At 41.3% G+C, this 25,822-nt stretch overlaps 1 protein-coding gene across 1 annotated transcript in view; it reads right to left on the bottom strand.

Moving 5' to 3' along the window:
* Window positions 1–690: 690 nt before the first annotated feature.
* Window positions 691–25,822, bottom strand: part of oaz2a (ornithine decarboxylase antizyme 2a) — a 55,806-nt gene continuing 30,674 nt past the window's right edge. Inside the window, 3 exon segments of the mRNA XM_035790485.2 lie at window positions 691–2,976; window positions 5,275–5,360; window positions 7,991–8,163. Coding sequence (XP_035646378.2) covers window positions 2,846–2,976; window positions 5,275–5,360; window positions 7,991–8,163 — 390 coding nt within the window. The 3' untranslated portion in view covers window positions 691–2,845.

Below are 25,822 nucleotides of genomic sequence, written 5' to 3' on the forward strand. Positions count from 1 at the left end.
ATGCACTAGGTTACTTTTGTTGTATACTTTTTTTTAGGTTTTATAAAGCCTTGTCTAAATAAGGTTGAGGTGGTAGTTCACAATCATACACACAAGTGTAGGCCGACAGACAGCAGACCCAAAATGTATTTGTGCTACATCTGAGATAAAGGGAAGGCCCACACATGGTGTATTGCTGTTCCCCATTGTATCATATCATACTGCAGCAATAAAGCAAAGGTTTGACTTCACAGAAGTCTTTGTCGGGGCCAGACCACTGAAGTCTAAATGGTACAGGAAATGGAATAAAGCCCTGGGGATGACATTGACTTCTATGAAGTCAACACGTATAACATCAGTGCAGGAATAACAGTGCACTTTTTTCTAATTCTACAATTTACTTTTTGTCTTATGTCTTGTAGGTGGGATATGACCGACCCTATTTAGCGTCACCACTACATCATCCTGATTACTGCCAATTACAGAAGATTAAATGCTAAATTAAACAACCGGTTTGTTGGACCGTTGTCAGTACAGGTTCTGTCTGGCTGTCAAATAATGGTGCTCATGAGTCGGTTACTATCCCGTTTATTATATTCCTTTTTTTGGTGCCAAAGCCCAGGATCAAACCCAGAGACATAAATTCTTACTCGAACACATTCTCTCTCAATTGTCAGAAACTATGCACAAACATCCCAATGGATAAACAAACACAAGCAAGATAGATTTTTATTTTATTTTTTTCCGGACAGAAAAAGTTAAAAGGTATACAAGTACGGATTGCCATTGAATGATTCTCTGTATGCCACTGTAAACAAAACAACTAAACTAGTCTATAAGAAACTATCAAACAAGAAAGATACATAAAAATATAACTCTGAAGATGAATAGACTTGTTTTCGTCACAAGCTAGCAACATTTTCCCATAAGCATTGACATGAAATCAATCAAATCAGTCAAAACATGGTATCAAGAACATGATGAAACTAGCTAAAAATTAGTCATTTACAATTCCCCACATGGCAGATTCTTGTCATTGTTGGTAGATATCTGGCCAATCAGAATCACAACTCCTCATGGACAACTGCCCCATTTGAAGTGTGTATAGTTTTTGTGACATCATCTAACCCATCTATGAAGACTCAACCTCTACACACATGCAAAAATGAAAGCCCCCTGCACATAGGATCCCAAGCACACATCACTCTTGACCATGTTCCTCTGAGACAAAATGCTATTGGTAGGGGAATATATTTGTATACTGCTTTCCTGAACAAACCAGGTCACCCTAGCACTGTTTTAGGGATCTTGTTAGTGTGAGAAAGAAATTTAAGCCAGTATCCTATAGGATTACTGTTGACCGGGACTTTTGAACTGTTACTGCTGAACATGGAACTATTTCTTTGGCAATTATGTCTGGTTTGCACGGCAAAACAAAATAGAAGGCGCTGGCCACATCTCCGTAATGGACCCTAATGCACTTCCACTCGATTTTACGTGGCTACCTAAAGTGCTTGTGTTGTGACTTTTCCCTTCATGGGTTGGTTTCCTTTTTGCCACATTGCTTTGGGTAGCTAGGGATGAATGTGGGAAATAAGACTGAAGTGTAAAAGAGAACATTGCACTCTTTTCTTAGGCGGAAAAGGCCCCACCACAACCCTCTCAAGATAGTTTCAACTGAGCAGAGGTGTTGTTGTGGGTGGTACTACTAGTACAAAAGGGCTCTGGTTGATAGAACTGTATACAAAGATATGACTTTTAACTGGGATTGAAACCAGGAAGAGCTGTCTCAGCCCATGCTAAATGATGAGGGCTAAGTCTAGCCATATTTATGTGGGGACTTATGTGCCGAGTGAGAATGGATTACAACATTTATGTTTAATGCTCTTCCACTCTTCTCGATGTACCTCTACTGGATCAATAATTCAGGTGTTAGTTTCACAGGTTCATTGCGTAGCTGAGCGACCTCAAGTGAGGGGAACGCACGTCACTGCTGCAGAGAGCTGTGAACTAGATTGCCCTGACCCAACATTCAAAACAACGACCTTCGCTCAGCTTTCAAATATCAAACGAGACTAACAATATCACGCTAACTATAATCTGGTAAGAAAATAAGAAAACCGTAAGCTGAAAGATCATAGCTAGTGACGCAAAAGTAGGAATGAAGACTTAATATACCCAACAGTTTGAGAAAAAAAATATATGAATGAATGAATGCAATTGTAACGGAAAGATCAGTGTTATACTTGTCCCTATCATAGAAAAAAATACAAGCAGAACAATTCATTCATTCATGGTGACCCAACCATACCCAGGCAAATATCCCCTTAAGATAATTCCCTTATGCTACCCATTACATTACTGTCCCTACTAAACAAGCCCTGCTTTGTATAGAAACTACTGTACATTAAAAGACCCAAGTCAGGCTCTTTGATATTCCGTGCAAGCTGTCAGAGTATAGATATGCTTTTTCTTCCAGCCAAAAGGTCACCCTGTTGGATTGTTGTGGGCAGGCATGTAAAGCCTGGCATGGAGTGGGGCGATTAATAAAATCTGAACCAATCGGGTGATGACTCGGTCCAAGCTCCGCCCTTCCATGCTCCACCTCTGTGCTCATCAGGGGAAGATGTATCACCACAGAGATCTTAGCATCCCCAAGCAGCACATCCCTCTTATAATAGAGTCTACAAAATTGTGACAACCCAATCAATGAGAAGGGTAGAGGTTTGGGTGGAAGAGTATCTTTGGGGTTAGGGAGGGGGCACACAGTTTGAGGATGGGGGACAGGGATGAAGGCAGCTGGCGGGAGGGGTTCTGTGGGGGTCATGGGTGGGCTAGGGAGCGGCAGGGTGGTCCGGTGTTTCATTCACTCCTCATCGGAGCTGCTGTTTTCCAGAGAGTAGACCATGAAGATGAGGTCTGTCCGAGCCGGCACCAGAGGGTTGCCGGGTTTCACCACCTCAAAGCCCATGTAGTGGAAAGTCTTTATGATGGATACTGTTCAGAGAAAAAGAGAGACCATGCAGAGAAGTTAGTGAACCTAGCAGAACCAGGACAGGATTAACCAGTGTTGTGGCCGTTCTGTCTTGGGTACCAGATTAGAAGCACTCTCTCAGCTTAACTTCGCTAGAACATCACTGTCACTTCTATAATCAAGATACACTACATGACCAAAAGTATGTGGACACCTACTCATCGAACATCTTATTCCAAATTCATAGGCATTAATATGGTGTTGGTCTCCACTTTGCTGCTATAAGAGCCTCCACTTTCTTGGAAAGCTTTCTACTAGATGGCGGGGTGGCAGGTAGCCTAGTGGTTAGAGCATTGAACTAGTAACTGAAAGGTTGCAAGATCGAATCCCCGAGCTGACAAGGTAAAAATCTGTTGTTCTGCCCCTGAACAAGGCAGTTAACCCACTGTTCCTAGGCCGTCATTGAAAATAAGAATTTGTTCTTAACTGACTTGCCTGGTTAAATAAAGGTCAAATAAAAATACAAAAATGAAATGGTGGAACATTGCTGCGAGGACTTGCTTCCATTCAGTCACAAGAGCATTACTGAGGTTGTGAATTGATGTTGGTTAGGCCTGGATCACAGTCGGTGTTCCATTCTACCTCAAAGGAGTTTGATGGGTTTGAGGTCAGGGCCAGTCATGTTCTTCAACACCGATCTCGACAAACCATTTCTGTATGGACAAGAGCATTACCGGTAGTCAGGTCGGGCACTGATTTTGGGGGATTAGGTCTGGCTCACAGTCGGCGTTCCAATACATCCCAAAGGTGTTCGATGGGGTTGAGGTCAGGGCTCTGTGCAGGCCAGTCAAGTTCTTCCACACCGATCTTGACAAACCATTTCTGACAGACCTCACTTTGTGCACGGGGGCATTGTCATGCTGAAACAGGAAAAGGCCTTCCACAAACTGTTGCCATAACAATGGAAGCAGATAATCGTCTAGAATGTCATTGTATGCTGTAGCATTAAGATATCCCTTCACTGGAACTACGGGGCTTAGCCCGAACCATGAAAAACAGTCCCAGACCATTGTTCCTCCTCTACCAAACTTTAAAGTTGGGACTAGGCATTTGGGCGGGTAGCGTTCCCCTGGCATCCACCAAACCCAGAATCGTTTGTCGGACTGCCAGATGGTGAATTGTAATTCATCACTCTAGAGAACACGTTTCCACTGCTCCAGAGTCCAATTGCGGTGAGCTTTGCACCACTCCAGCAGACCCTTGGCATTGCGCATGGTGATCTTATTAGGCTTGTGTGCGGCTGCTCGGACATGGAACCCCATTTCATGAAGCTCCTGACTAACAGTTCTTGTGCTGACGTTGCTTCCAGAGACGGTTTGGAACTCAGCAGTGAGTGTTGCAACCGAGGACTGACAATTTTTAGGCATTCTGTGAGCTTGTGTGGCCTACCACTTCGCGGCTGAGCCGTTGTTGCTCCTAGACGTTTAACCTTCACAATAACAGAACTTACAGTTAACCGGGGTAGCTCTAGCAGGGCAGAAATTAGACGTTGTCAAGGTGGCATCCTATGTCGGTGCCAAGTGGAAAATCACTGAGCTGTTCAGTAAGGCCATTCTACAGCCAATGTTTATCTATGGAGATTGCATGGCTGTGTGCTCGATTTTATACACCGGTCAGCAACGGGTGTGGTTCGTTTGAAGGGGTGTCCACATACTTTTTTATGTATAGTGTACTTATAAGCTATGGTCGTTTTATTTCATGGACGTTATTAATATACAAAAGGATAGCTCAATCAAATGTCATTATCCATTCAATGTTTTTTTTTCTCCAAGGAAATGTTCTACAGTTGGAAAGGAACTGAAACCCTTGCTTTCCAATGTTTATCATAGGCTAAACATCTAATTGGGACAGTCCAAGTACATTATATGGAAATGAATTAGCATGCCAATGCTAACCATGTGCTAACCAATGTGCCCATTATTGGCAGTTGCTTCATCCATTTGTGACTTATACATAAATGATATATAGCCATGGATTCTTTAAGAATATAATGTATAAATGCCTAGTTCAAATGTCATACCTCATCAGAACCCAAAATATAAGATTGTTTTACTCTAATCTTGTAAACAATGTAAATGTAAACAAACAGTGTATAGCCTCAACATGTTTAAAACTATAATTTTGATATCATGGATGGTCAGTCCTTGCATCCATCCAGAGCTTTTCCCCAAAACAGAGGCGGGGTGGCATTTTTTGGTTTCAAATAAGAATTCTAGCTGCACTCCTCTTTTGAATCCAGCACTAAATAGTGGAGCGCTTACGTCGATCCTCTCTGGCTCTATCGAACCACAAGAACACGTAGTTGACTTTCAGCTTCTCCTCAGCAAACTCCAGCAGGCTGGTGAGCCTGGGGAGAAAGAGAAGGGGGAGAGAATGAGATGATGCACTGTTTTTACATAAGAGAGTGACTTACATAATAATGCAGTGGCAGCTGCAGTGGCCCTTAGAATTAGCTCTGCAGTGTTGGAGAAGACGCTGAGACTGTGCTGGCACCGCGCCAATGCCGTGCCAAGAGGATATTGACATGACACTGATGACATATTACATGACGACGCCGCGTAAATGGCTCATTTCTATTCATAAAAGGAAAGGACTATAGAACAGTGTTCCCCAACCCCAGTCCTCGAGTACCCCGAACAGTACATATTTTTGTAGTGGCCCTGTTGACAAGAAGAAACATACCTGATTCTACTTTTCAAATATTGATCAAGCCCGTGACAAGTTGAATGAGTCAGGTGTTTTTTGTTCGGGACTACTGCAAAAATGTGTGCCGATAGGGGGACTAGAGAGAGAGAGAATAGCCTCCCTGAAAGGCATTTTGTTCAAGTTTTATTAGTCATATGTAAGGGACATGCGTGTAGGGCCGGATTACCGAACAAGCACACAGGGCATGTGCCCCTCGTGACAAAATGTGTAGAATAGCGTTATAAACTGCACATTTTACTCTCCGCACCATGGCAAAATGCTGTAAGTTAGATTTCTTCCACAGAATATCTTCAGGAGCATTAGGAAGTAGAGGCGCTGTTGCACCCTCTTGACTACTGGTGATGTTGTTGGTCCATGTCAAGTCCTCGGTGATGTGGACGCCGAGGAACTTAAAACAATTGACTCTATCAGAAGTCCCATTCATGTGGATCGGAGCAAGTCAACAATCAAATATTTTGTTTTGCTGACGTTGAGGGACTGGCACCGCAATACCAGTTCACTTACCTCCTCCCTTTTAGGTTCACTCGTCGTTGTAGGTTCAGTCCTACAACCATTGAGTTTGTGCAAAGCCACGCAGTTGTGGGTGAACAGGGAGTACAGCAGAGGGCTGAGGACACACCCCTGGGGGGCCCCTTTGTTAAGAGTCAGTGTGGTAGAAGTGTTGTTGCCAATCCTCACAGCCTATGGTCTGCTCGTCAGGAAGTCCAGGATACAGTTGCAGACGGTGGTGTCCAGACCCAGGGCTCTGAGCTTGGTGCCGAGCTTGGAGGGAACAATAGTGTTGAATGCTGAACTGTAGTCAATTAACAGAATTCTCACAAAGGTGTCCCTCTGGTCCAGATCAGAGTATGCGAGTGGAGTTGAGTGTTCGGGAAATCCCACTTATTGCTCATGGAGCGGTGGCTTGCACACCACTCCGGCGCTCCACGTCCTTTCCAACTGCTCCGCTAAAAACCGCTCCTAGCTCAAAATTAAACTGCTGCTCCAAATTCACTCCATTCATTCAAATCACAATTTAACCAACACACATCTATTTTTTTTGACTACCTGGACCTACCATTTGGTTTTGAAGTATTGAAACCAAATCTCCCGAGTGGCGCAGCAGTCTAAGGCACTGCATCTCAGTGCAAGAGGAGTCACTACAGTCTATAGAGGCTGTATCACATCTGGCCGTGATTGGGAATCCAGTCGGGCGACGCACAATTGGCCCGGCGTCGTTCGGGTTTGGCCGGGGTAGGCCATCATTGTAATAATAATAATAATAATAATAATAATTGTAAATAAGAATTTGTTCTTAACTGACTTGCCTAGTTAAATAAAATATGATTTGAATGAAAAGTATTTCAATAAATAACAGGAAAAAGTGACTGTAAAAGGAGCTTATAATTTCAAGTAGGCTACATGTCATATAGTATTAAACAGCATATAAACACTCTAAATAGGTCAGGAGCCAGACAGGTAGCCTAAGAAGGAACGATTAATTTATTATTTAGGCTATATTATTTACATTATTTCAAAGCTATAGCCTTCAAATAAATAAATACTGAATCATTTGAATGTGTGACACTGGGTTGGCAGGGACATTAAGCGCTCAGAATTTAAACATGAAGTTGTATTAAATAATTATAGATTATAAATTGCACATAAACTGTGACTTACTTAGAATTCAATTAAAATTGAAAAAATGCCTTATTAGGCTCAGTCTTACGTGCCTTTTGAATTCATTTTTAGAAACATGAGTTTGACCAGAGTCTGGTCCCTGGAGAGCAGGCCAGCAGAGGAGAATACCCTGTCAACGCTTGCAGAGTCACTGGAGACGCTTAACACCCTTTGTGCCACTCTTACCAGGCTGTGCAGGGATGTGTAGTTTTCTTTCTGTAGGTAGGCCTAAAGGATTTTTAGATAAAATAATCCTATCAAAACTGAAAGCTCATTGAAAGAGGTAATGTGCCAGGCCTATTGGGCCAAAATCAATCATGGTAATAGATAATAGAACGAAAATTAGATCCGATTTTTTGTTGATAAATACTTTGCTACAATGACACACTTAGCTAGCTACCCACCTCGTCCTTTCTGTTAGCATGTGCACACTCCATTGTCCTTATACTATAAATGTTGTCAGAGTATAACTTGCATGTGAAATTAGTAACCTAACAGGCCATCCAACATTTATGTTGGGGTATGTGTCTCAGAGCTGTGGGTATGTGTCTCAGAGCTGTGTGTAACACCCTGCCTGTCTGTCCGTCTGCGTGTGTGTGTGCCTATGCTTACCCCTCTTTGCTGCCCTCCGCCAGTGCCCCAGCGGGGATCTCCAGAAAGAGGCTGTCTGAGGAGAGGGCCGTTTCCCAGCAGGCCGTGCGGCACTCGCTCAGTTGGTAGTGGAAGTGCAGGATGGCTGGTGTCCCATTGACAGGAGCTGCCCGCGTCACCGTAAGCCTCTCGTCCTTTAGTGGAGAGGAAGGGAGGACAGACGAAAAGGTACATTTCCTGAAGATAATTTGTGTGCTTGCGTCATACAAACTGTTCACACAGCACTCTGACTCCTAGCTCATTTAAGAGAACAGTGGCCTTGGCGTTTTTCAAAAGAGTGGGAATGGGGATTAGAGTATTATGTGAGGTCTAAATTCTCTAAACCTTAAAAAGAATGCAGATGAGATGAGTTTCCCATGGAATATTTGAGATAAAACCAATGAAGTACAGTATATAAACCCTGGATTGCTGATGCTATCTATTGGCCAATGAGAGGCTTAAAAGCCACCAGTCAGCCATATTGGTATTCCCTAGTAGGAGCAGTCTTCCATAGGAATGAATGGAATTCTACAGGATTTCAATTAAATTTTTCAAGAACAAAATTGCATCTATTTAAAGACTGACTGACACAAAAAAATAAAAAATAAATCCCTTTGAAAACAGCCCATGTGGCATCGATATGAGTCAGAAACATTGATTTTTGTGTCAAAATTTACTACAAAGTGTAAATAGGATCATGTTGGTCATAAAGTCAGTCTGGTCTATAAGTTTGGAACCTCAGTGCATCACAACGAGGTTGGGTTTGGATTACAATTATGTCTATCGTGGGTGAAAAGAGACAATAACGAGATGAATGCGTACTGTCGCCTATCATTGAACGTCTGACTGACATGTCGTGACAGCTGCGTCTTAGAAAATAGCATTGAAATATATTGTTCATCTGCAGGCTATTATAATACACTTAAGCCTCAACTGTGAGAGGGTCTACTCATACAATTTTGATTAGATTGTCTTTTAGGTTCAAAAGAATCGTATCTTCTTACATGGTAAGCCTACTGCTGGTAACTGTAGACTATATTGTGCTGGGGGGGGGGCACCGTTGCATTGGACCTTGGCATAAACACCATGGCAATTATGCACTCCAACGGTAATTATATGCAACATGCTTCAATCCACTGTAGGCCTAACTAACAATGTAATTATTACCCCAGCATCACTGCCGGAGTGCAGTTTCTCTGGACCACCGCAAGGTCGGAGTCCAGACAGGCTAGGCCTATTTTAGGAAACTTTCTGAATGGACATAGAGAGAATTAGCAAACTGATACACACATACACACTTTAAAAGGACCCATCAACCAAAGCCACCTGCAGCGCATCGCACTCAGACACATAAGCAAATCAATTTCTCATTTCCCCAAAAACCTTGCCTTAGCTTTAAATCCTTTCTGTAGGATATCAAAAACTAGTCTACATTATTGGAGTATGCTAAACCAATGTAGCCTATCATGTAAATTGAGGGGGAATGTTCAAATCAAATCGTATTTGTCACATGCGTCAAAAACCAACAGGCTTTACCGTGAAAAGCTTACAACAATGCAGTTTTAAGGTGAAGATAGAGACAGCTGTGATATACAATGCCTTCTGAATGTATTCACATCCATTGACTGTTTCCACATTTTGTTGTGTTACAAATTGGGATTATAATGGATTTAATTGTATTTTTTTATTGACGATCTACACAAAATACTCTAAAAGAAATTCTAACACTTTTAAAGATGAATGAAAAATAAAACACTAATATATCCTGATTAGATATATTGTAGTCAATACATGTTAGAATCACCTTTGGCAGCGATTACAGCTCGAGTATTTTGGGGGTAAGTCTAAGAGCTTTGCACACCTGGATTGTACAATATTTGCCCATGTATTATTTTTGTTTAACTCTTCAAGCTCTGTCAAGTCAGTTGTTGATCATTACTTGAAATCCATTTGAAAGTTCTGCCATAGATTTAAGTCGGTTTAAAATCAAAACTTTAATTAGGTCACTCAATGTTCAATGTTGTCTTGGTAAGGAACTCCTGTGTATATTTGGCCTTGAGTTTTAGCATATTGTCCTGCTGAAAGGTGATTTGTCTCCCGGGGTCTGTTGCAAAGCAGACAGAACCAGGTTTTCCTCTAGGATTTTGCCTGTGCTAAGCTCTATTTGGTTTCTTTTTATAAAAAAAATAAAATTAAACTCCATAATCCTTGTAGTTGACAAGCATACCCATGCGATGCAGCCACCACTATGCTTGAAAATATGCACCCATAGTCCATGCAATTTGTGACTTAATCAAACGTTTACTCCTGAATGTATTTAGGCTTGCAATAACAAAGAGGTTGAATACTTATTGATGAAAGACATTTCAGCTTTACTTAAAAATTCAAAATAAATAATTTCAAAACATTTCGAATAACAAAATTCTACTTTGCCATTGTGTGGTATTGTGTGTAGATCAGTGGCACATCTCAAATTGACAACCATTCGAAAATAGAAAACACATAAACGCAACCTGTCCATAGCCTATTAGCCGTTGATTAATTTTAGTGAAGCATTGGGTAGTTATGTTGACACTAAGCCTGCATTTACATTTTAGTGCTTTATCTAAATCTGTGACACCACTTATTGATATGGGTAACCTAAACTCTGGCGGATATTTCACTGTTCCCTTCTTGTAATTCACGCATCTCCGCTGGCAACTACCCTATCCCTTCGCCCTCTCTCTAGCTCTTAAGCAAGTAGCCTAGGCTATACTGAAAATTATTCGCTCTGGTGTGATGTGATCCCATTGGCTAAATTGATACATTGTCACAATGATGCATGGCAAAAAAAAAAAAAAAAAAAAAAAACTGGCAGAACTATTCAAACATTCATTCACACAATGAACCCACAGACCTGTCAGCAGCAGACTGTCAGTGGCAGGCTATATAGCCATCCCTGTATTTTTTGTTGTCTTAAAAAGATTCTGATAATGTCTCCAGTCATATAAAATGTACATTTTTGCCAGGCAGAGAAATTAGAAGAAATGTCTCTCTATTTGCCATTTCTAACATAGGCATTGGAATTCTTCCATGCAGCTCTCACACAGTAGCGTAGGCTACATATACCTACAATAAAGCAATGGTTTTGTAAAGTTTTATATCGGACTATATGCGTTTATGCAAACAAATTATAAAAACAGGATCATCGAATAGTATCATTAATTCAGTGCCTGTGTTTGTAGCCATGCGTTGAATTTTAGGCTAGGCTAAATGTTGTTAGAGATCAAATTGTTTTGTACTGTTTAAAACAAAGTTTTACAATATCATGGAAAGAAAAATACATACTGAACAAAAATATAAACCCAGCATGTAAAGCGTTGGTCCCATGTTTCATGAGCTGAAATAAAAGATCCCTGAAATTTTCCATATACACAAAAAGCTTATTTCTCTCAAATTGTGAGCATTTCTCCTTTGCCAAGATAATTCAAGTTGAGGGACCGTGCTTGAGGGACCATGCTTACTGCAGGAATGTCTACCAGAGCTGTTGTCAGAGGATTGAATGTTAATTTCTCCACCATAAGTCGCCCATTTCATTTTAGAGAATTTGGCTATATGTCCAACCGGCCTCACAACCGTAGACCACGTGTAACTACGCCAGCCCAGGACCTCCACATTGTGCTTCTTCACCTGCGAGGTCATCTGAGACAAGCCACCCGGACAGCTGATGAAACTGAGAAGTATTTCTGTCTGTAATGAAGCCTATGCCACACCCATGGCTGCACCCCTGCCCAATCATGTGAAATCCATAGATTAGGGCCTAATGAATTTATTTAAATTGACCGATTTCCTTATACAAACTGTATCTCAGTCAAAATTGATGACATTGTTCCATGTTGCATTTATATTTTTTTCAGTATAGTTTAAGCAGGGCTTCCCACCCCTGTTCCTGGAGAGCGTCCTGTAGGTTTTGCCTCCAACCCTAATCTAGCACACCTGATTCTAATAATTAGCTGAGTCAGGTTGGTTATAAACTGGGAAAGAAACTAAATCATTGTCGAAATGTCCTGGACCATAGGCAATATAATAATAGCGAAGTCCAATGTTCTGCAATAATAATAATAATAATAATAATAATAATAATAATAATAATAAGAGGGCAGCATCATAGCCATAGCCACGGAAAGGGTGCTGAAGCACCCCCTGAAAAATCTGGAATATATACAGTACCAGTCAAAAGTTTGGATACACCTACTCATTCAAGGGTTTTTCTTATTTTTTTAAACTATTTTCTACATTGTAGAATAATAGTGAAGATATCAAACCGATGAAATAACGCATATCGAACCATGTAGTAACATTTTTAAAAATCAAAATATATTTTAGATTCCTCAATGTAGCCAACTTTGCCTTGATGACAGCTTTGTACACTTTTGGCATTCTCTCAACCAGCTATTAGATTACTCTGCCAATAAAAAACATATAATCAACATGTAGATGTTTGTAATGTGTTCATGGTGACGTGTAAGTAGTTATTATTAGTGTCAGTTTATCTTTTGATAAAGCGAGGCAGGCGAGGCAGGCTAACCTTAGCTAGTGAGGCAGGCTAGCTTACGGTTTTTGTTTTGCTAACATTAGCGTAGTTCGCTAGCTAGCTAGCTCGCTACCTCATTACAACTTAGGTCGTAGCGCATACAAGTTTGTGTATTGTCATTTTGGTTGTGAAGTGCAATTTCAAAAAATGTCCTTTCTTTATAACAAAATGCAATTGACCACTTGGCTGTCTATTGTATCAACTTGTCACAGGCCCTCCCAGTCAACACCACCTCATAAGATGAGGAAGTACATTGTTTATGAAGATTGGCTGCTGCAGTTGTTCGAAAGATGACCAGTTTGCAGCCGAGCATGCAACATCGAGAGGACCAACAAGGGGACCCTCAGCATTACACAGACATGGCCTCGCTGTGAGCCTTCCTATAAATGAAACAGGGAGGCCACTTGAATCAGGTTAGTGACATCTGTCCCAATTCACCTTCATAACCTAGGCTGGTGGAATCAGCCTGATTGCTGTGTTTTACCATTCTATTTCACATATCATGATATCTGAAGTGAAATAGACAGGAAGGTGAATGCAGCGATCAGGTTGGTTCCACCATACTAATCATAACCACCATTTTGATAATGTAATCAGTGCTTTGTGTTTGTGTGTTCGTGTGACTGACCAGTTTCTTTGATGAGGGGCCAGGAGCCGATCTATGCTGCCATGCCCATCAATGGGGCCCTGGCAAAGACCTTACCTCCTGCTTCACCTCTTGCCTGCTCACCAACGGTCGTCGATGGGGAGATCAGAATTAGGTAGGTCTAGTCTGACCTGTTCAACATGTTTGTCAGATATCACCTATCCTAACTGCCATCGGTAATTGAACAGTGACTGTGAGTGTGTTTTCATAGATGCATCTCTGGAGCCGGCACTTGGAGACTTGCAAGATGTGATGGAGTACTGACCGGCAGATAGGCTTGATGCTAACATCTCCGAATGGAGAGAGACCTGGCACTTAACACATCCACAATGTGGGACTGAAGGTGATTACTAATAATACAGTACAGCAGAAATGTCTAGTATTTGCAACACCCTTTTCATTATTTTAATTCCATTGGAGACACCAGTTAGTCCTCTCACTCAAACCCTTGTCATGTTTTTGTCTTATGTTTGACCTACCACACATTTTCCAGGAATATTCTTATAAATGTTCCTGAATGTATCCAGAGTATTTTCAGATTTCGTTGCTGCGAAAAGTACAGTAAATGTCAAATTCACATAAAATCAAGCAGAATGTTTGGATTCATTCGTGTCAGGTGAGCTGTTGTGTCCTCGCCTTTGGTCTAATCATTTTCCCATAATCTCAAAACTATACTAGTATATATATATATAAATCACTGAGTAAAACTAATTTCAACATCAGTCAATTCAGAAATTGAACTGGACACAGTATCCAATACGACCCCACCTCTGTTTTTGTTATTAAATGTGTTTAATGTTGACCCTCCACCTCTCTTCTCATTGGTGGTACCTAAAAAAAAACAGAGGGTAACAGCAGAGCTGCGAGCCTTCTGCTGTCAATGAAAGCGCTCTTTCATACCTTAAGGGAAGAATTCGGCAGTACCTGTATGGTTAGTGAGAAAGTCCATATTGCAAATGTACGGTCCCTTACTAGACGTCCGAAATCGTTTGTAAAATTCGCGGACGGCGTCGGGCCGAGCGGCAGGGCCGGACCTACCAGGAAGTCATCAAATGAACGTTGTCGGACATTCGGTTTCCGTTTTACAAAAATAATAAGATTTATGTCATTTTTCCCATGTCCCGGAAATTCCCACAAGAGGGCATAAGCAATCATATGGCTATTGCTACAAAACATCACGATTCACGACGGGGCCTTATCTCGAAAACTGAAAATATTTAGAAGCCGAAACTCGGTGAGCGTAGGGGCGGCATAATGGGCAGTTGGCCCCGAACAAGATGGCGTCTAGGCCTCAACGGTTTTTGAGTTATGGCCATTTATCTGGGATTAAAGGTCCAAAATGAAAATAGAGAAATTATTTTTCCACTTCACGTCAAAGTCAAGGAGCCTCCGGTGTCAATAAAAAAGAACCAGCCATTTATCTATCGTCATTTAAGAGAAATCGTACAACGACACCTTGGTGATGTTCACGGATAGGTGTTTTTTTTTTCAACGGTTACAGATCCAGTTGCAGGTTGTTCTTACGAATCTTTTTAAAGTGTGCTGCGGAGCTCTGCGAGATTTCTGTGATTTTCTATGATTTTCTGAAATAACACACACTCACTAAACCCTCCGTAAATAACTCAGTTCTTAACGTAAAGACTTAAAACTCGGGATTCTGTAAAGGCATACCCCAATCATGATATGAGTTTATTTATAGCTTCCTGTGCCAACCGGAAGTGCCTTTAATGGTGTCACAGTGGCAGTTTCCATGGGTTAAAAAGGTCAGATCTTTTCAAAACTTCATATGTGTGACTAGGTAACCCTCGTGAACTGTAAATCAGTCATTTCTCCCAGCAGATGTCAAAGAAAAGCTCTCACACGCACACACAGCAAGGATGGAGTGAAAAAGTGTGGTTCTTAAAGACACAGAGAGCAGGCAATGGCATAAACATAATGTCTAGGCCGTGCCGAGTTCAACGAGATATCCCGCTTGACCGTAGCTCGCTCGGTCTGAGCGCAGCGACCATTAGAAAAGTAGGCCCAAATGAAGCCTGCCCCACAACGTCATTTGCTTTTGGGTGACAGTGAGAGAACCGTTAGGGTGAGAAGCACAATTCGACCTCAGGTATGTTCCTAAGGTCCTTCCGATCCGTGCAAGCCTAACGTTGACAGTGTGGCATTAACCCTTAATAGTTAAAAGATGGTGTTTACTTCAAAAAGTTTGCATTGATTTCTCTCCCCATAGGAATACATTGCCTTTACCCCTAAATTCAACCTGAAGTCTATATGGGTTATGAATGCCGTATGAACCTGTCTTTGGTAACAGTCCATCAGGCCAGTATGAGGTCTACCTGTGTTGATTCTAAGCTTCCTGGACCAACCGGAAGTGGTTAAAATCACCCTAAAAGTGTTTTTCCATTACCTGCCTGCAGTTTGATAGACATAGTGCATTCAACCCTGTGTAAATCAGTCAATTCTTAACGTAAGGACTTAAAACTCAGGATTCTGTAAAAGCATAGCCCAGTGAGGATATGTGTTGACTTATAGCTTCCTGTGACAACCGGAAGTGCCTTAATTGGTGTCTCAGGGGCTGTTTCGAGGGGTTAAAAAAGTCAGATCTGTCCAAAACTTCATATGTGTGATTAGGCAACCCCCATGAACTGTAAATCAGTCATTTTTCCCATAAAATTTCAAAGGAAAACTAAATCACACAGACACACAACTTGGAAGGAGGGACGTATTGGGGGTTGTAGAGACAGACAGTGCCTCCAATAGTTAGCTTTGTTCGAGCTAAAAAGAACCGTCAGACCTAGAGTTCCGAAACTTTAGAAACCTGTTCTAGACCTCGGGTCGATAGTGCGTGGTGAGTTAGGTGGCTCTAGAAGGTTCTCGGACCGAGAAATAGCCTCGTACATTTGCAATGATTTCAATTCATTTTGACCATTACGAAAATGGCGACATTTAGAAAAGTCTCAGAGACACAAGACTAGGTGCATTGGAACCGGCTCGGCCCATAGAGACGGACCCCAACGTTTCGGTCCGATAGCTCATTCAAGGACCCCATAGCAAGGCATGGAAAAAAGTGGATTTTCAGCACCAATTAGGGTTTTACTCGGGCACCGAAGGACCTATCGAGCCGAAACTCGGGATTCGGGGTCGCCTCACATAGGCCTTCACATAATGTCTGACCTGGACCCGCAGCTAGAACGTAACTATGTGTTTTACGTTTTTATTATGTTTTAAACTAAAGGCGCTGTGAATTATGGGCCTGCTCTGACATATATGATAGTTGGCTTCTAAATGAGTTGGAAAAAGTGGGTTTGGTGTCAATTGGTATCAGTTTGGTGTCAAAATGACATCTAATTGACTGGTGGACACTGACTTGCTAGTTGACTTTTGTACATTAGCAATATGTTTAAACGGAGAGGGACCATCACCAAAATGGCATTCTGAAATCAACACAAAAAATGGCATCACCATAGTCTCCAGGCTGTGCAGAGTTCAACGAGACGCCCCGCTTGACCGTAGCTCGCTCTGAGTGCAGCGACCTTGAAAGAAGGCGCAAAAGGAAGCCTGGCCCTCAATGTCATTTGCTTTTGGGTGACAGTGAGAGAACCGTTAGGGTGAGAAGCACAATTCGACCTCAGGTACGTTCCTAAGGTCCTTCCGATCCGTGCAAGCCTAACCTTGACCGTGTGGCATTAACCCTTAATAGTTAAAAGAAGGTGTTTACTTCAAAGAGTTTGCATTGACTTCTCTCCCCATAGGAATACATTGCCTTTACCCCTAAATTCAACCTGAAGTCTATATGGGTTATGAATGCCGTATGAACCTGTCTTTGGTAACAGTCCATCAGGCCAGTATGAGGTCTACCTGTGTTGATTCTAAGCTTCCTGGACCAACCGGAAGTGGTTAAAATCACCCTAAAAGTGTTTTTCCATTACCTGCCTGCAGTTTGATAGACATAGTGCATTCAACCCTGTGTAAATCAGTCAATTCTTAACGTAAGGACTTAAAACTCAGGATTCTGTAAAAGCATAGCCCAGTGAGGATATATGTTGACTTATAGCTTCCTGTGACAACCGGAAGTGCCTTAATTGGTGTCTCAGGGGCTGTTTCGAGGGGTTAAAAAAGTCAGATCTTTTCAAAACTTCATATGTGTGACTAGGTAACCCTCATGAACTGTAAATCAGTCATCTCTCCCAACAGATGTCAAAGAAAAGCTCTCACACGCACACACAGCAAGGATGGAGTGAAAAAGTGTGGTTCTCAAAGACACAGAGAGCAGGCAATGGCATAAACATAATGTCTAGGCCGTGCCGAGTTCAACGAGATATCCCGCTTGACCGTAGCTCGCTCGGTCTGAGCGCAGCGACCATTAGAAAAGTAGGCCCAAAATGAAGCCTGCCCCACAACGTCATTTGCTTTTGGGTGACAGTGAGAGAACCGTTAGGGTGAGAAGCACAATTCGACCTCAGGTACGTTCCTAAGGTCCTTCCGATCCGTGCAAGCCTAACGTTGACCGTGTGGCATTAACCCTTAATAGTTAAAAGAAGGTGTTTACTTCAAATAGTTTGCATTGATTTCTCTCCCCATAGGAATACATTGCCTTTACCCCTAAATTCAACCTGAAGTCTATATGGGTTATGAATGCCGTATGAACCTGTCTTTGGTAACAGTCCATCAGGCCAGTATGAGGTCTACCTGTGTTGATTCTAGGCTTCCTGGACCAACCGGAAGTGGTTAAAATCACCCTAAAAGTGTTTTTCCATTACCTGCCTGCAGTTTGATAGACATAGTGCATTCAACCCTGTGTAAATCAGTCAATTCTTAACGTAAGGACTTAAAACTCAGGATTCTGTAAGTTTCTATGTCAATCAAGACATGGGTTTACTTATAGCTTCCTGTGCCAACCGGAAGTGCCTTTAATGATGTCACAGTGGCAGTTTCAAGGGTTAAAAAGGTCAGATCTTTTCAAAACTTCATATGTGTGACTAGGTAACCCTCATGAACTGTAAATCAGTCATTTCTCCCAACAGATGTCAAAGAAAAGCTCTCACACGCACACACAGCAAGGCTGGAGTGAAAAAGTGCGGTTCTCAAAGACACAGAGAGCAGGCAATGGCATAAACATAATCTCTAGGCCGTGCCGAGTTCAACGAGATATCCCGCTTGACCGTAGCTCGCTCGGTCTGAGCGCAGCGACCATTAGAAAAGTAGGCCCAAAATGAAGCCTGCCCCACAACGTCATTTGCTTTTGGGTGACAGTGAGAGAACCGTTAGGGTGAGAAGCACAATTCGACCTCAGGTACGTTCCTAAGGTCCTTCCGATCCGTGCAAGCCTAACGTTGACCGTGTGGCATTAACCCTTAATAGTTAAAAGAAGGTGTTTACTTCAAATAGTTTGCATTGACTTCTCTCCCCATAGGAATACATTGCCTGCACCCCTAAATTCAACCTGAAGTCTATATGGGTTATGAATGCCGTATGAACCTGTCTTTGATAACAGTCCATCAGGCCAGTATGAGGTCTACCTGTGTTGATTCTAGGCTTCCTGGACCAACCGGAAGTGGTTAAAATCACCCTAAAAGTGTTTTTCCATTACCTGCCTGCAGTTTGATAGACATAGTGCATTCAACCCTGTGTAAATCAGTCAATTCTTAACGTAAGGACTTAAAACACAGGATTCTGTAAAAGCATAGCCCAGTGAGGATATGTGTTGACTTATAGCTTCCTGTGCCAACCGGAAGTGCCTTAATTGGTGTCTCAGGGGCTGTTTCGAGGGGTTAAAAAGTCAGATCTGTCCAAAACTTCATATGTGTGATTAGGCAACCCCATGAACTGTAAATCAGTCATTTTTCCCATAAAATTTCAAAGGAAAACTAAATCACACAGACACACAACTTGGAAGGAGGGACGTATTGGGGGTTGTAGAGACAGACAGTGCCTCCAATAGTTAGCTTTGTTCGAGCTAAAAGAACCGTCAGACCTAGAGTTCCGAAACTTTAGAAACCTGTTCTAGACCTCGGGTCGATAGTGCGTGGTGAGTTAGGTGGCTCTAGAAGGTTCTCGGACCGAGAAATAGCCTCGTACATTTGCAATGATTTCAATTCATTTTGACCATTACGAAAATGGCGACATTTAGAAAAGTCTCAGAGACACAAGACTAGGTGCATTGGAACCGGCTCGGCCCATAGAGACGGACCCCAACGTTTCGGTCCGATAGCTCATTCAAGGACCCCATAGCAAGGCATGGAAAAAGTGGATTTTCAGCACCAATTAGGGTTTTACTCGGGCACCGAAGGACCTATCGAGCCGAAACTCGGGATTCGGGGTCGCCTCACATAGGCCTTCACATAATGTCTGACCTGGACCCGCAGCTAGAACGTAACTATGTGTTTTACGTTTTTATTATGTTTTAAACTAAAGGCGCTGTGAATTATGGGCCTGCTCTGACATATATGATAGTTGGCTTCTAAATGAGTTGGAAAAAGTGGGTTTGGTGTCAATTGGTATCAGTTTGGTGTCAAAATGACATCTAATTGACTGATGGACACTGACTTGCTAGTTGACTTTTGTACATTAGCAATATGTTTAAACGGAGAGGGACCATCACCAAAAGTGACATTCTGAAATCAACCCTAACGAGCCATGGAGATGAACCAGAATCACTGCCCAGCTATCCCGAGTTCATCGGGCCAGTCAATTTCACATTCCTGCAGGATTTTTATAGCATGACAAATTCGTGATGGTACCTGCCCATTGAACCATATTGCAAATGCACAGTGACTTTGCAAAAGTGAGAAAACATAAACAAATGGACATGATGAAATCAACACAACGAGTGATGGAAATGTACAACTATCACTGCTCAGCCATCCTGTGTTCATCAGACCAGTCAATTTTGCATTTTTGAGCATGTCAAATTTCATATGGTAAATGCACATTGAAACATATTGCAAATGCGCGCGCACTTGCAATATGATTCTATAGTGTAAAAACATCACCTAATGGACATGATGAAATCAACACAACGAGTGATGGAAATGTACAACTATCACTGCTCGGCCATCCTGTGTCCATCAGACCAGTCAATTTTGCATTTTTGAGCATGTCAAATTTCATATGGTAAATGCACATTGAAACATATTGCAAATGCGCGCGCACTTGCAATATGATTCTATAGTGAAAAACATCACCTAATGGACATGATGAAATCAACACAACGAGTGATGGAAATGTACAACTATCACTGCTCGGCCATCCTGTGTCCATCAGACCAGTCAATTTTGCATTTTTGAGCATGTCAAATTTCATATGGTAAATGCACATTGAAACATATTGCAAATGCGCGCGCACTTGCAATATGATTCTATAGTGAAAAACATCACCTAATGGACATGATGAAATCAACACAACGAGTGATGGAAATGTACAACTATCACTGCTCGGCCATCCTGTGTCCATCAGACCAGTCAATTTTGCATTTTTGAGCATGTCAAATTTCATATGGTAAATGCATTGAAACATATTGCAAATGCACTTGCAATATGATTCTATAGTGAAAAACATCACCTAATGGACATGATGAAATCAACACAACGAGTGATGGAAATGTACAACTATCACTGCTCGGCCATCCTGTGTCCATCAGACCAGTCAATTTTGCATTTTTGAGCATGTCAAATTTCATATGGTAAATGCACATTGAAACATATTGCAAATGCGCGCGCACTTGCAATATGATTCTATAGTGAAAAACATCACCTAATGGACATGATGAAATCAACACAACGAGTGATGGAAATGTACAACTATCACTGCCCGGCCATCCTGTGTTCCCATCAATTTTGCGAGCATTAATATCAGAATGACCGGTAAAGCATTTACAACCATATTTTTATTTTTGGGTTACCAGTTGCACAACAATGCACGTGCATTTGCAATATGATTCTATAGTGAAAAACATCACCTAATGGACATGATGAAATCAACACAACGAGTGATGGAAATGTACAACTATCACTGCTCGGCCATCCTGTGTCCATCAGACCAGTCAATTTTGCATTTTTGAGCATGTCAAATTTCATATGGTAAATGCCATTGAACATATTGCAAATGCACGCGACTTGCAATATGATTCTATAGTGTAAAACATCACCTAATGGACATGATGAAATCAACACAACGAGTGATGGAAATGTACAACTATCACTGCTCGGCCATCCTGTGTTCATCAGACCAGTCAATTTTGCATTTTTGAGCATGTCAAATTTCATATGGTAAATGCATATTGAAACATATTGCAAATGCATTTTGCAATATGATTCTATAGTGAAAAACATCACCTAATGGACATGATGAAATCAACACAACGAGTGATGGAAATGTACAACTATCACTGCTCGGCCATCCTGTGTCCATCAGACCAGTCAATTTTGCATTTTGAGCATGTCAAATTTCATATGGTAAATGCACAGTCCACATATTGCAAATGCGCGCGCACTTGCAATATGATTCTATAGTGTAAAAACATCACCTAATGGACATGATGAAATCAACACAACGAGTGATGGAAATGTACAACTATCACTGCCCGGCCATCCTGTGTCCATAGACCAGTCATTAATTGCATTTATTTACAACCATATTTTTATTTTTGGGTTACCAGTTGCACAACAATGCACGTGCATTTGCAATATGATTCTATAGTGAAAAACATCACCTAATGGACATGATGAAATCAACACAACAGTGATGGAAATGTACAACTATCACTGCTCGGCCATCCTGTGTTCATCAGACCAGTCAATTTCACATTCCTGCAGGATTTTTATAGCATGACAAATTTCGTGATGGTACCTGCCCATTGAACCATATTGCAAATGCACAGTGACTTTGCAAAATTCTATAGTGAAAAACATCAAATGGACATGATGAAATCAACACAACAGGTGATGGAAATGTACAACTATCACTGCTCAGCCATCCTGTGTCCATCAGACCAGTCAATTTTGCATTTTTGAGCATGTCAAATTTCATATGGTAAATGCACATTGAAACATATTGCAAATGCGCGCACTTGCAATATGATTCTATAGTGAAAAACATCACCTAATGGACATGATGAAATCAACACAACGAGTGATGGAAATGTACAACTATCACTGCTCGGCCATCCTGTGTCCATCAGACCAGTCAATTTTGCATTTTTGAGCATTTCAAATTTCATATGGTAAATGCACATTGAAACATATTGCAAATGCGCGCGCACTTGCAATATGATTCTATAGTGTAAAAACATCACCTAATGGACATGATGAAATCAACACAACGAGTGATGGAAATGTACAACTATCACTGCTCGGCCATCCTGTGTTCCCATAGCGGGCATTAATATCAGAATGACCGGTAAATGCATTCACAACCATATTTTCATTTTTGGGTTACCAGGTGCCTATTTTCAATCACCAGTTGCACAACATGCGTATCCATCAGAATATTTTAAACAGTCCATAAAGCACTCAGGACTGCCCCCATAGATAGAGGGCCGTAGTAGGGTACTCCCATAGCGGGCATGGATAATAGGAGTCCCGTAAATGCATTTACAACCATATTTTAATTTTTGGGTTACCAGTTGCACAACAATGCACGTGCATTTGCAATATGATTCTATAGTGAAAAACATCACCTAATGGACATGATGAAATCAACACAACAAGTGATGGAAATGTACAACTATCACTGCTCGGCCATCCTGTGTTCATCAGACCAGTCAATTTCACATTCCTGCAGGATTTTTATAGCATGACAAATTCGTGATGGTACCTGCCCATTGAACCATATTGCAAATGCACAGTGACTTTGCAAAAGTGAGAAAACATAAACAAATGGACATGATGAAATCAACACAACAGGTGATGGAAATGTACAACTATCACTGCTCAGCCATCCTGTGTTCATCAGACCAGTCAATTTTGCATTTTTGAGCATGTCAAATTTCATATGGTAAATGCACATTGAAACATATTGCAAATGCGCGTGCACTTGCAATATGATTCTATAGTGAAAAACATCACCTAATGGACATGATGAAATCAACACAACGAGTGATGGAAATGTACAACTATCACTGCTCGGCCATCCTGTGTCCATCAGACCAGTCAATTTTGCATTTTTGAGCATGTCAAATTTCATATGGTAAATGCACATTGAAACATATTGCAAATGCGCGCGCACTTGCAATATGATTCTATAGTGTAAAAACATCACCTAATGGACATGATGAAATCAACACAACGAGTGATGGAAATGTACAACTATCACTGCCCGGCCATCCTGTGTTCCCATAGCGAGCATTAATATCAGAATGACCGGTAAATGCATTTACAACCATATTTTTATTTTTGGGTTACCAGTTGCACAACAATGCACGTGCATTTGCAATATGATTCTATAGTGTAAAAACATCACCTAACGGAGATGATGAAATCAACACAACGAGTGATGGAAATGTACAACTATCACTGCTCGGCCATCCTGTGTTCATCAGACCAGTCAATTTTGCATTTTTGAGCAAGGTCAAATTTCATATGGTAAATGCACATTGAAACATATTGCAAATGCACGTGCACTTGCAATATGATTATATAGTGAAAAAACATCACAAAATGGACATGATGAAGTCAACACAACGAGTGATGGAAAGGAACAACTATCACTGCCCGGCCATCCCGAGTTCATCAGGCCAGTCAATTTTGCATTTCTGCAGGATTTTTGAGCATGTCAAATTTCTTACGTCATTTGGCCCACAAAAAAAATCCTTATGCACAATTTAAAAAAATATATAAAAAATATGATAATAAAATTGGACAAAAGTATATTCATACAGTTCTTACACATGTGTAATTGACAAAAAAATTGAAAGAATTTCAAAAAACGGTCCAGAAAGCACTTTTTTAAGGGTGTGTGAAGTTTTTTACAAAATTTTGACATTTTTGACTTTTGACTTTTGACTTCCTATGAAATCATATTGGAATTGGACAAAACATATTCCTTATGCGCATGTAAAAAAAAAAAAAATTATGATAATAAAATTGGACAAAAGTATATTCATACAGTTCTTACACATGTGTAATTGACAAAAAAATCGAAAGAATTTCGAAAAACGGTCCAGAAAGCACTTTTTTATGGGTGTGTGAAGTTTTTTACAAAATTTTGACATTTTTGACTTTTGACTTTTGACTTCCTATGAAATCATATTGGAATTGGACAAAACATATTCCTTATGCGCATATAAAAAAAAAAAAAAAAATTATGATAATAAAATTGGACAAAAGTATATTCATACAGTTCTTACACATGTGTAATTGACAAAAAAATCGAAAGAATTTCGAAAACGGTCCAGAAAGCACTTTTTAAGGGGTGATAAGTTTTTGAAAAAAAAGTTCATTTTTTCAAAATTTTACTTTTGGACATTAATTTGGGTTACATATCCAATATGAAAAACCCCGGTGGAGCGCATTTGCCCCCTGTTGAATTTTTAAAGTGTTACAACTGGCAATTACCATATGGCATTTGCAATACACTTTGGATGAATCAACGCCGAATTGGGTGGTATTGGCCAATGTGTATATGGTTTGTCCGATGCCAATGACATGCCATTCATTTTTGTCCAATACAGGGGGCCACTTTGCTGAACCAGGACATTTACATTTACATTTAAGTCATTTAGCAGACGCTCTTATCCAGAGCGACTTACAAATTGGTGACCCACAAGGGTGTGTGCTCAGCCCCCTCTGATACACCCTATTCACCCATGACTAGATGGCCACACATGTCTCCAACTCAATTATCAAGTTTGCAGAGGACACAACAGAAATAGGCCTGATTACCAACAAGGACGACACAGTTACAGAGAGGAGGTCAGGGCTCTGGGAGTGTGGTGCCAGGAAAATAACCTCTCACTCAATGTCGACAAAACAAAGGAGCTGATCGTGGACTTCAGCAAACAGCAGAGGGAGCATGCCCCTATCCACATTGACAGGACTGCAATGGAGAAGGTGGAAAGCTTCAAGTTCCTCGGCAAACACATCACTGATGATCTGAAATTATCCACCTACACAAACAGTGCGGTGAAGAAGGTCAAACAGCACCTCTTCTACCTCAGGAGTCTGAAGAAATCTAGTTTGGCACCAAAAACCAGTCGGGCTGTATCACCGCCTTGTATGGAAACTTCACCGCCCGCAACCACAAAGCTCTCCAGAGGGTAGTGAGGTCTGCCCAACGCATCACCGGGGGCAAACTACCAGCCCTCCAGGACACCTACAGCACTCAATGTCCCAGGAAGGCCATAAAGATCATCAAGGACAACAAACACCCGAGCCACTGCCTGTTCACCCCGCTATCATCCAGAAGGTGAGGTCAGTACAGGTGCATCACAGCTGGCACTGAGAGACTGAAAAACAGCTTCTATCTCAATGCCATCAGAGTTGATGGCACCCGGTTACGTAACCCTGCACCTTAGAGGCTGCTGCCTCATATACGTACATAGACTTGAAATCACTGACCATTATAATAATGGAACACTAGCACTTTAATAATGTTTACATCT

This window comes from Oncorhynchus keta, chromosome 17 (assembly GCF_023373465.1).
Source record: "Oncorhynchus keta strain PuntledgeMale-10-30-2019 chromosome 17, Oket_V2, whole genome shotgun sequence".
In the NCBI taxonomy this organism is placed as follows: Eukaryota; Metazoa; Chordata; class Actinopteri; order Salmoniformes; family Salmonidae; genus Oncorhynchus; species Oncorhynchus keta.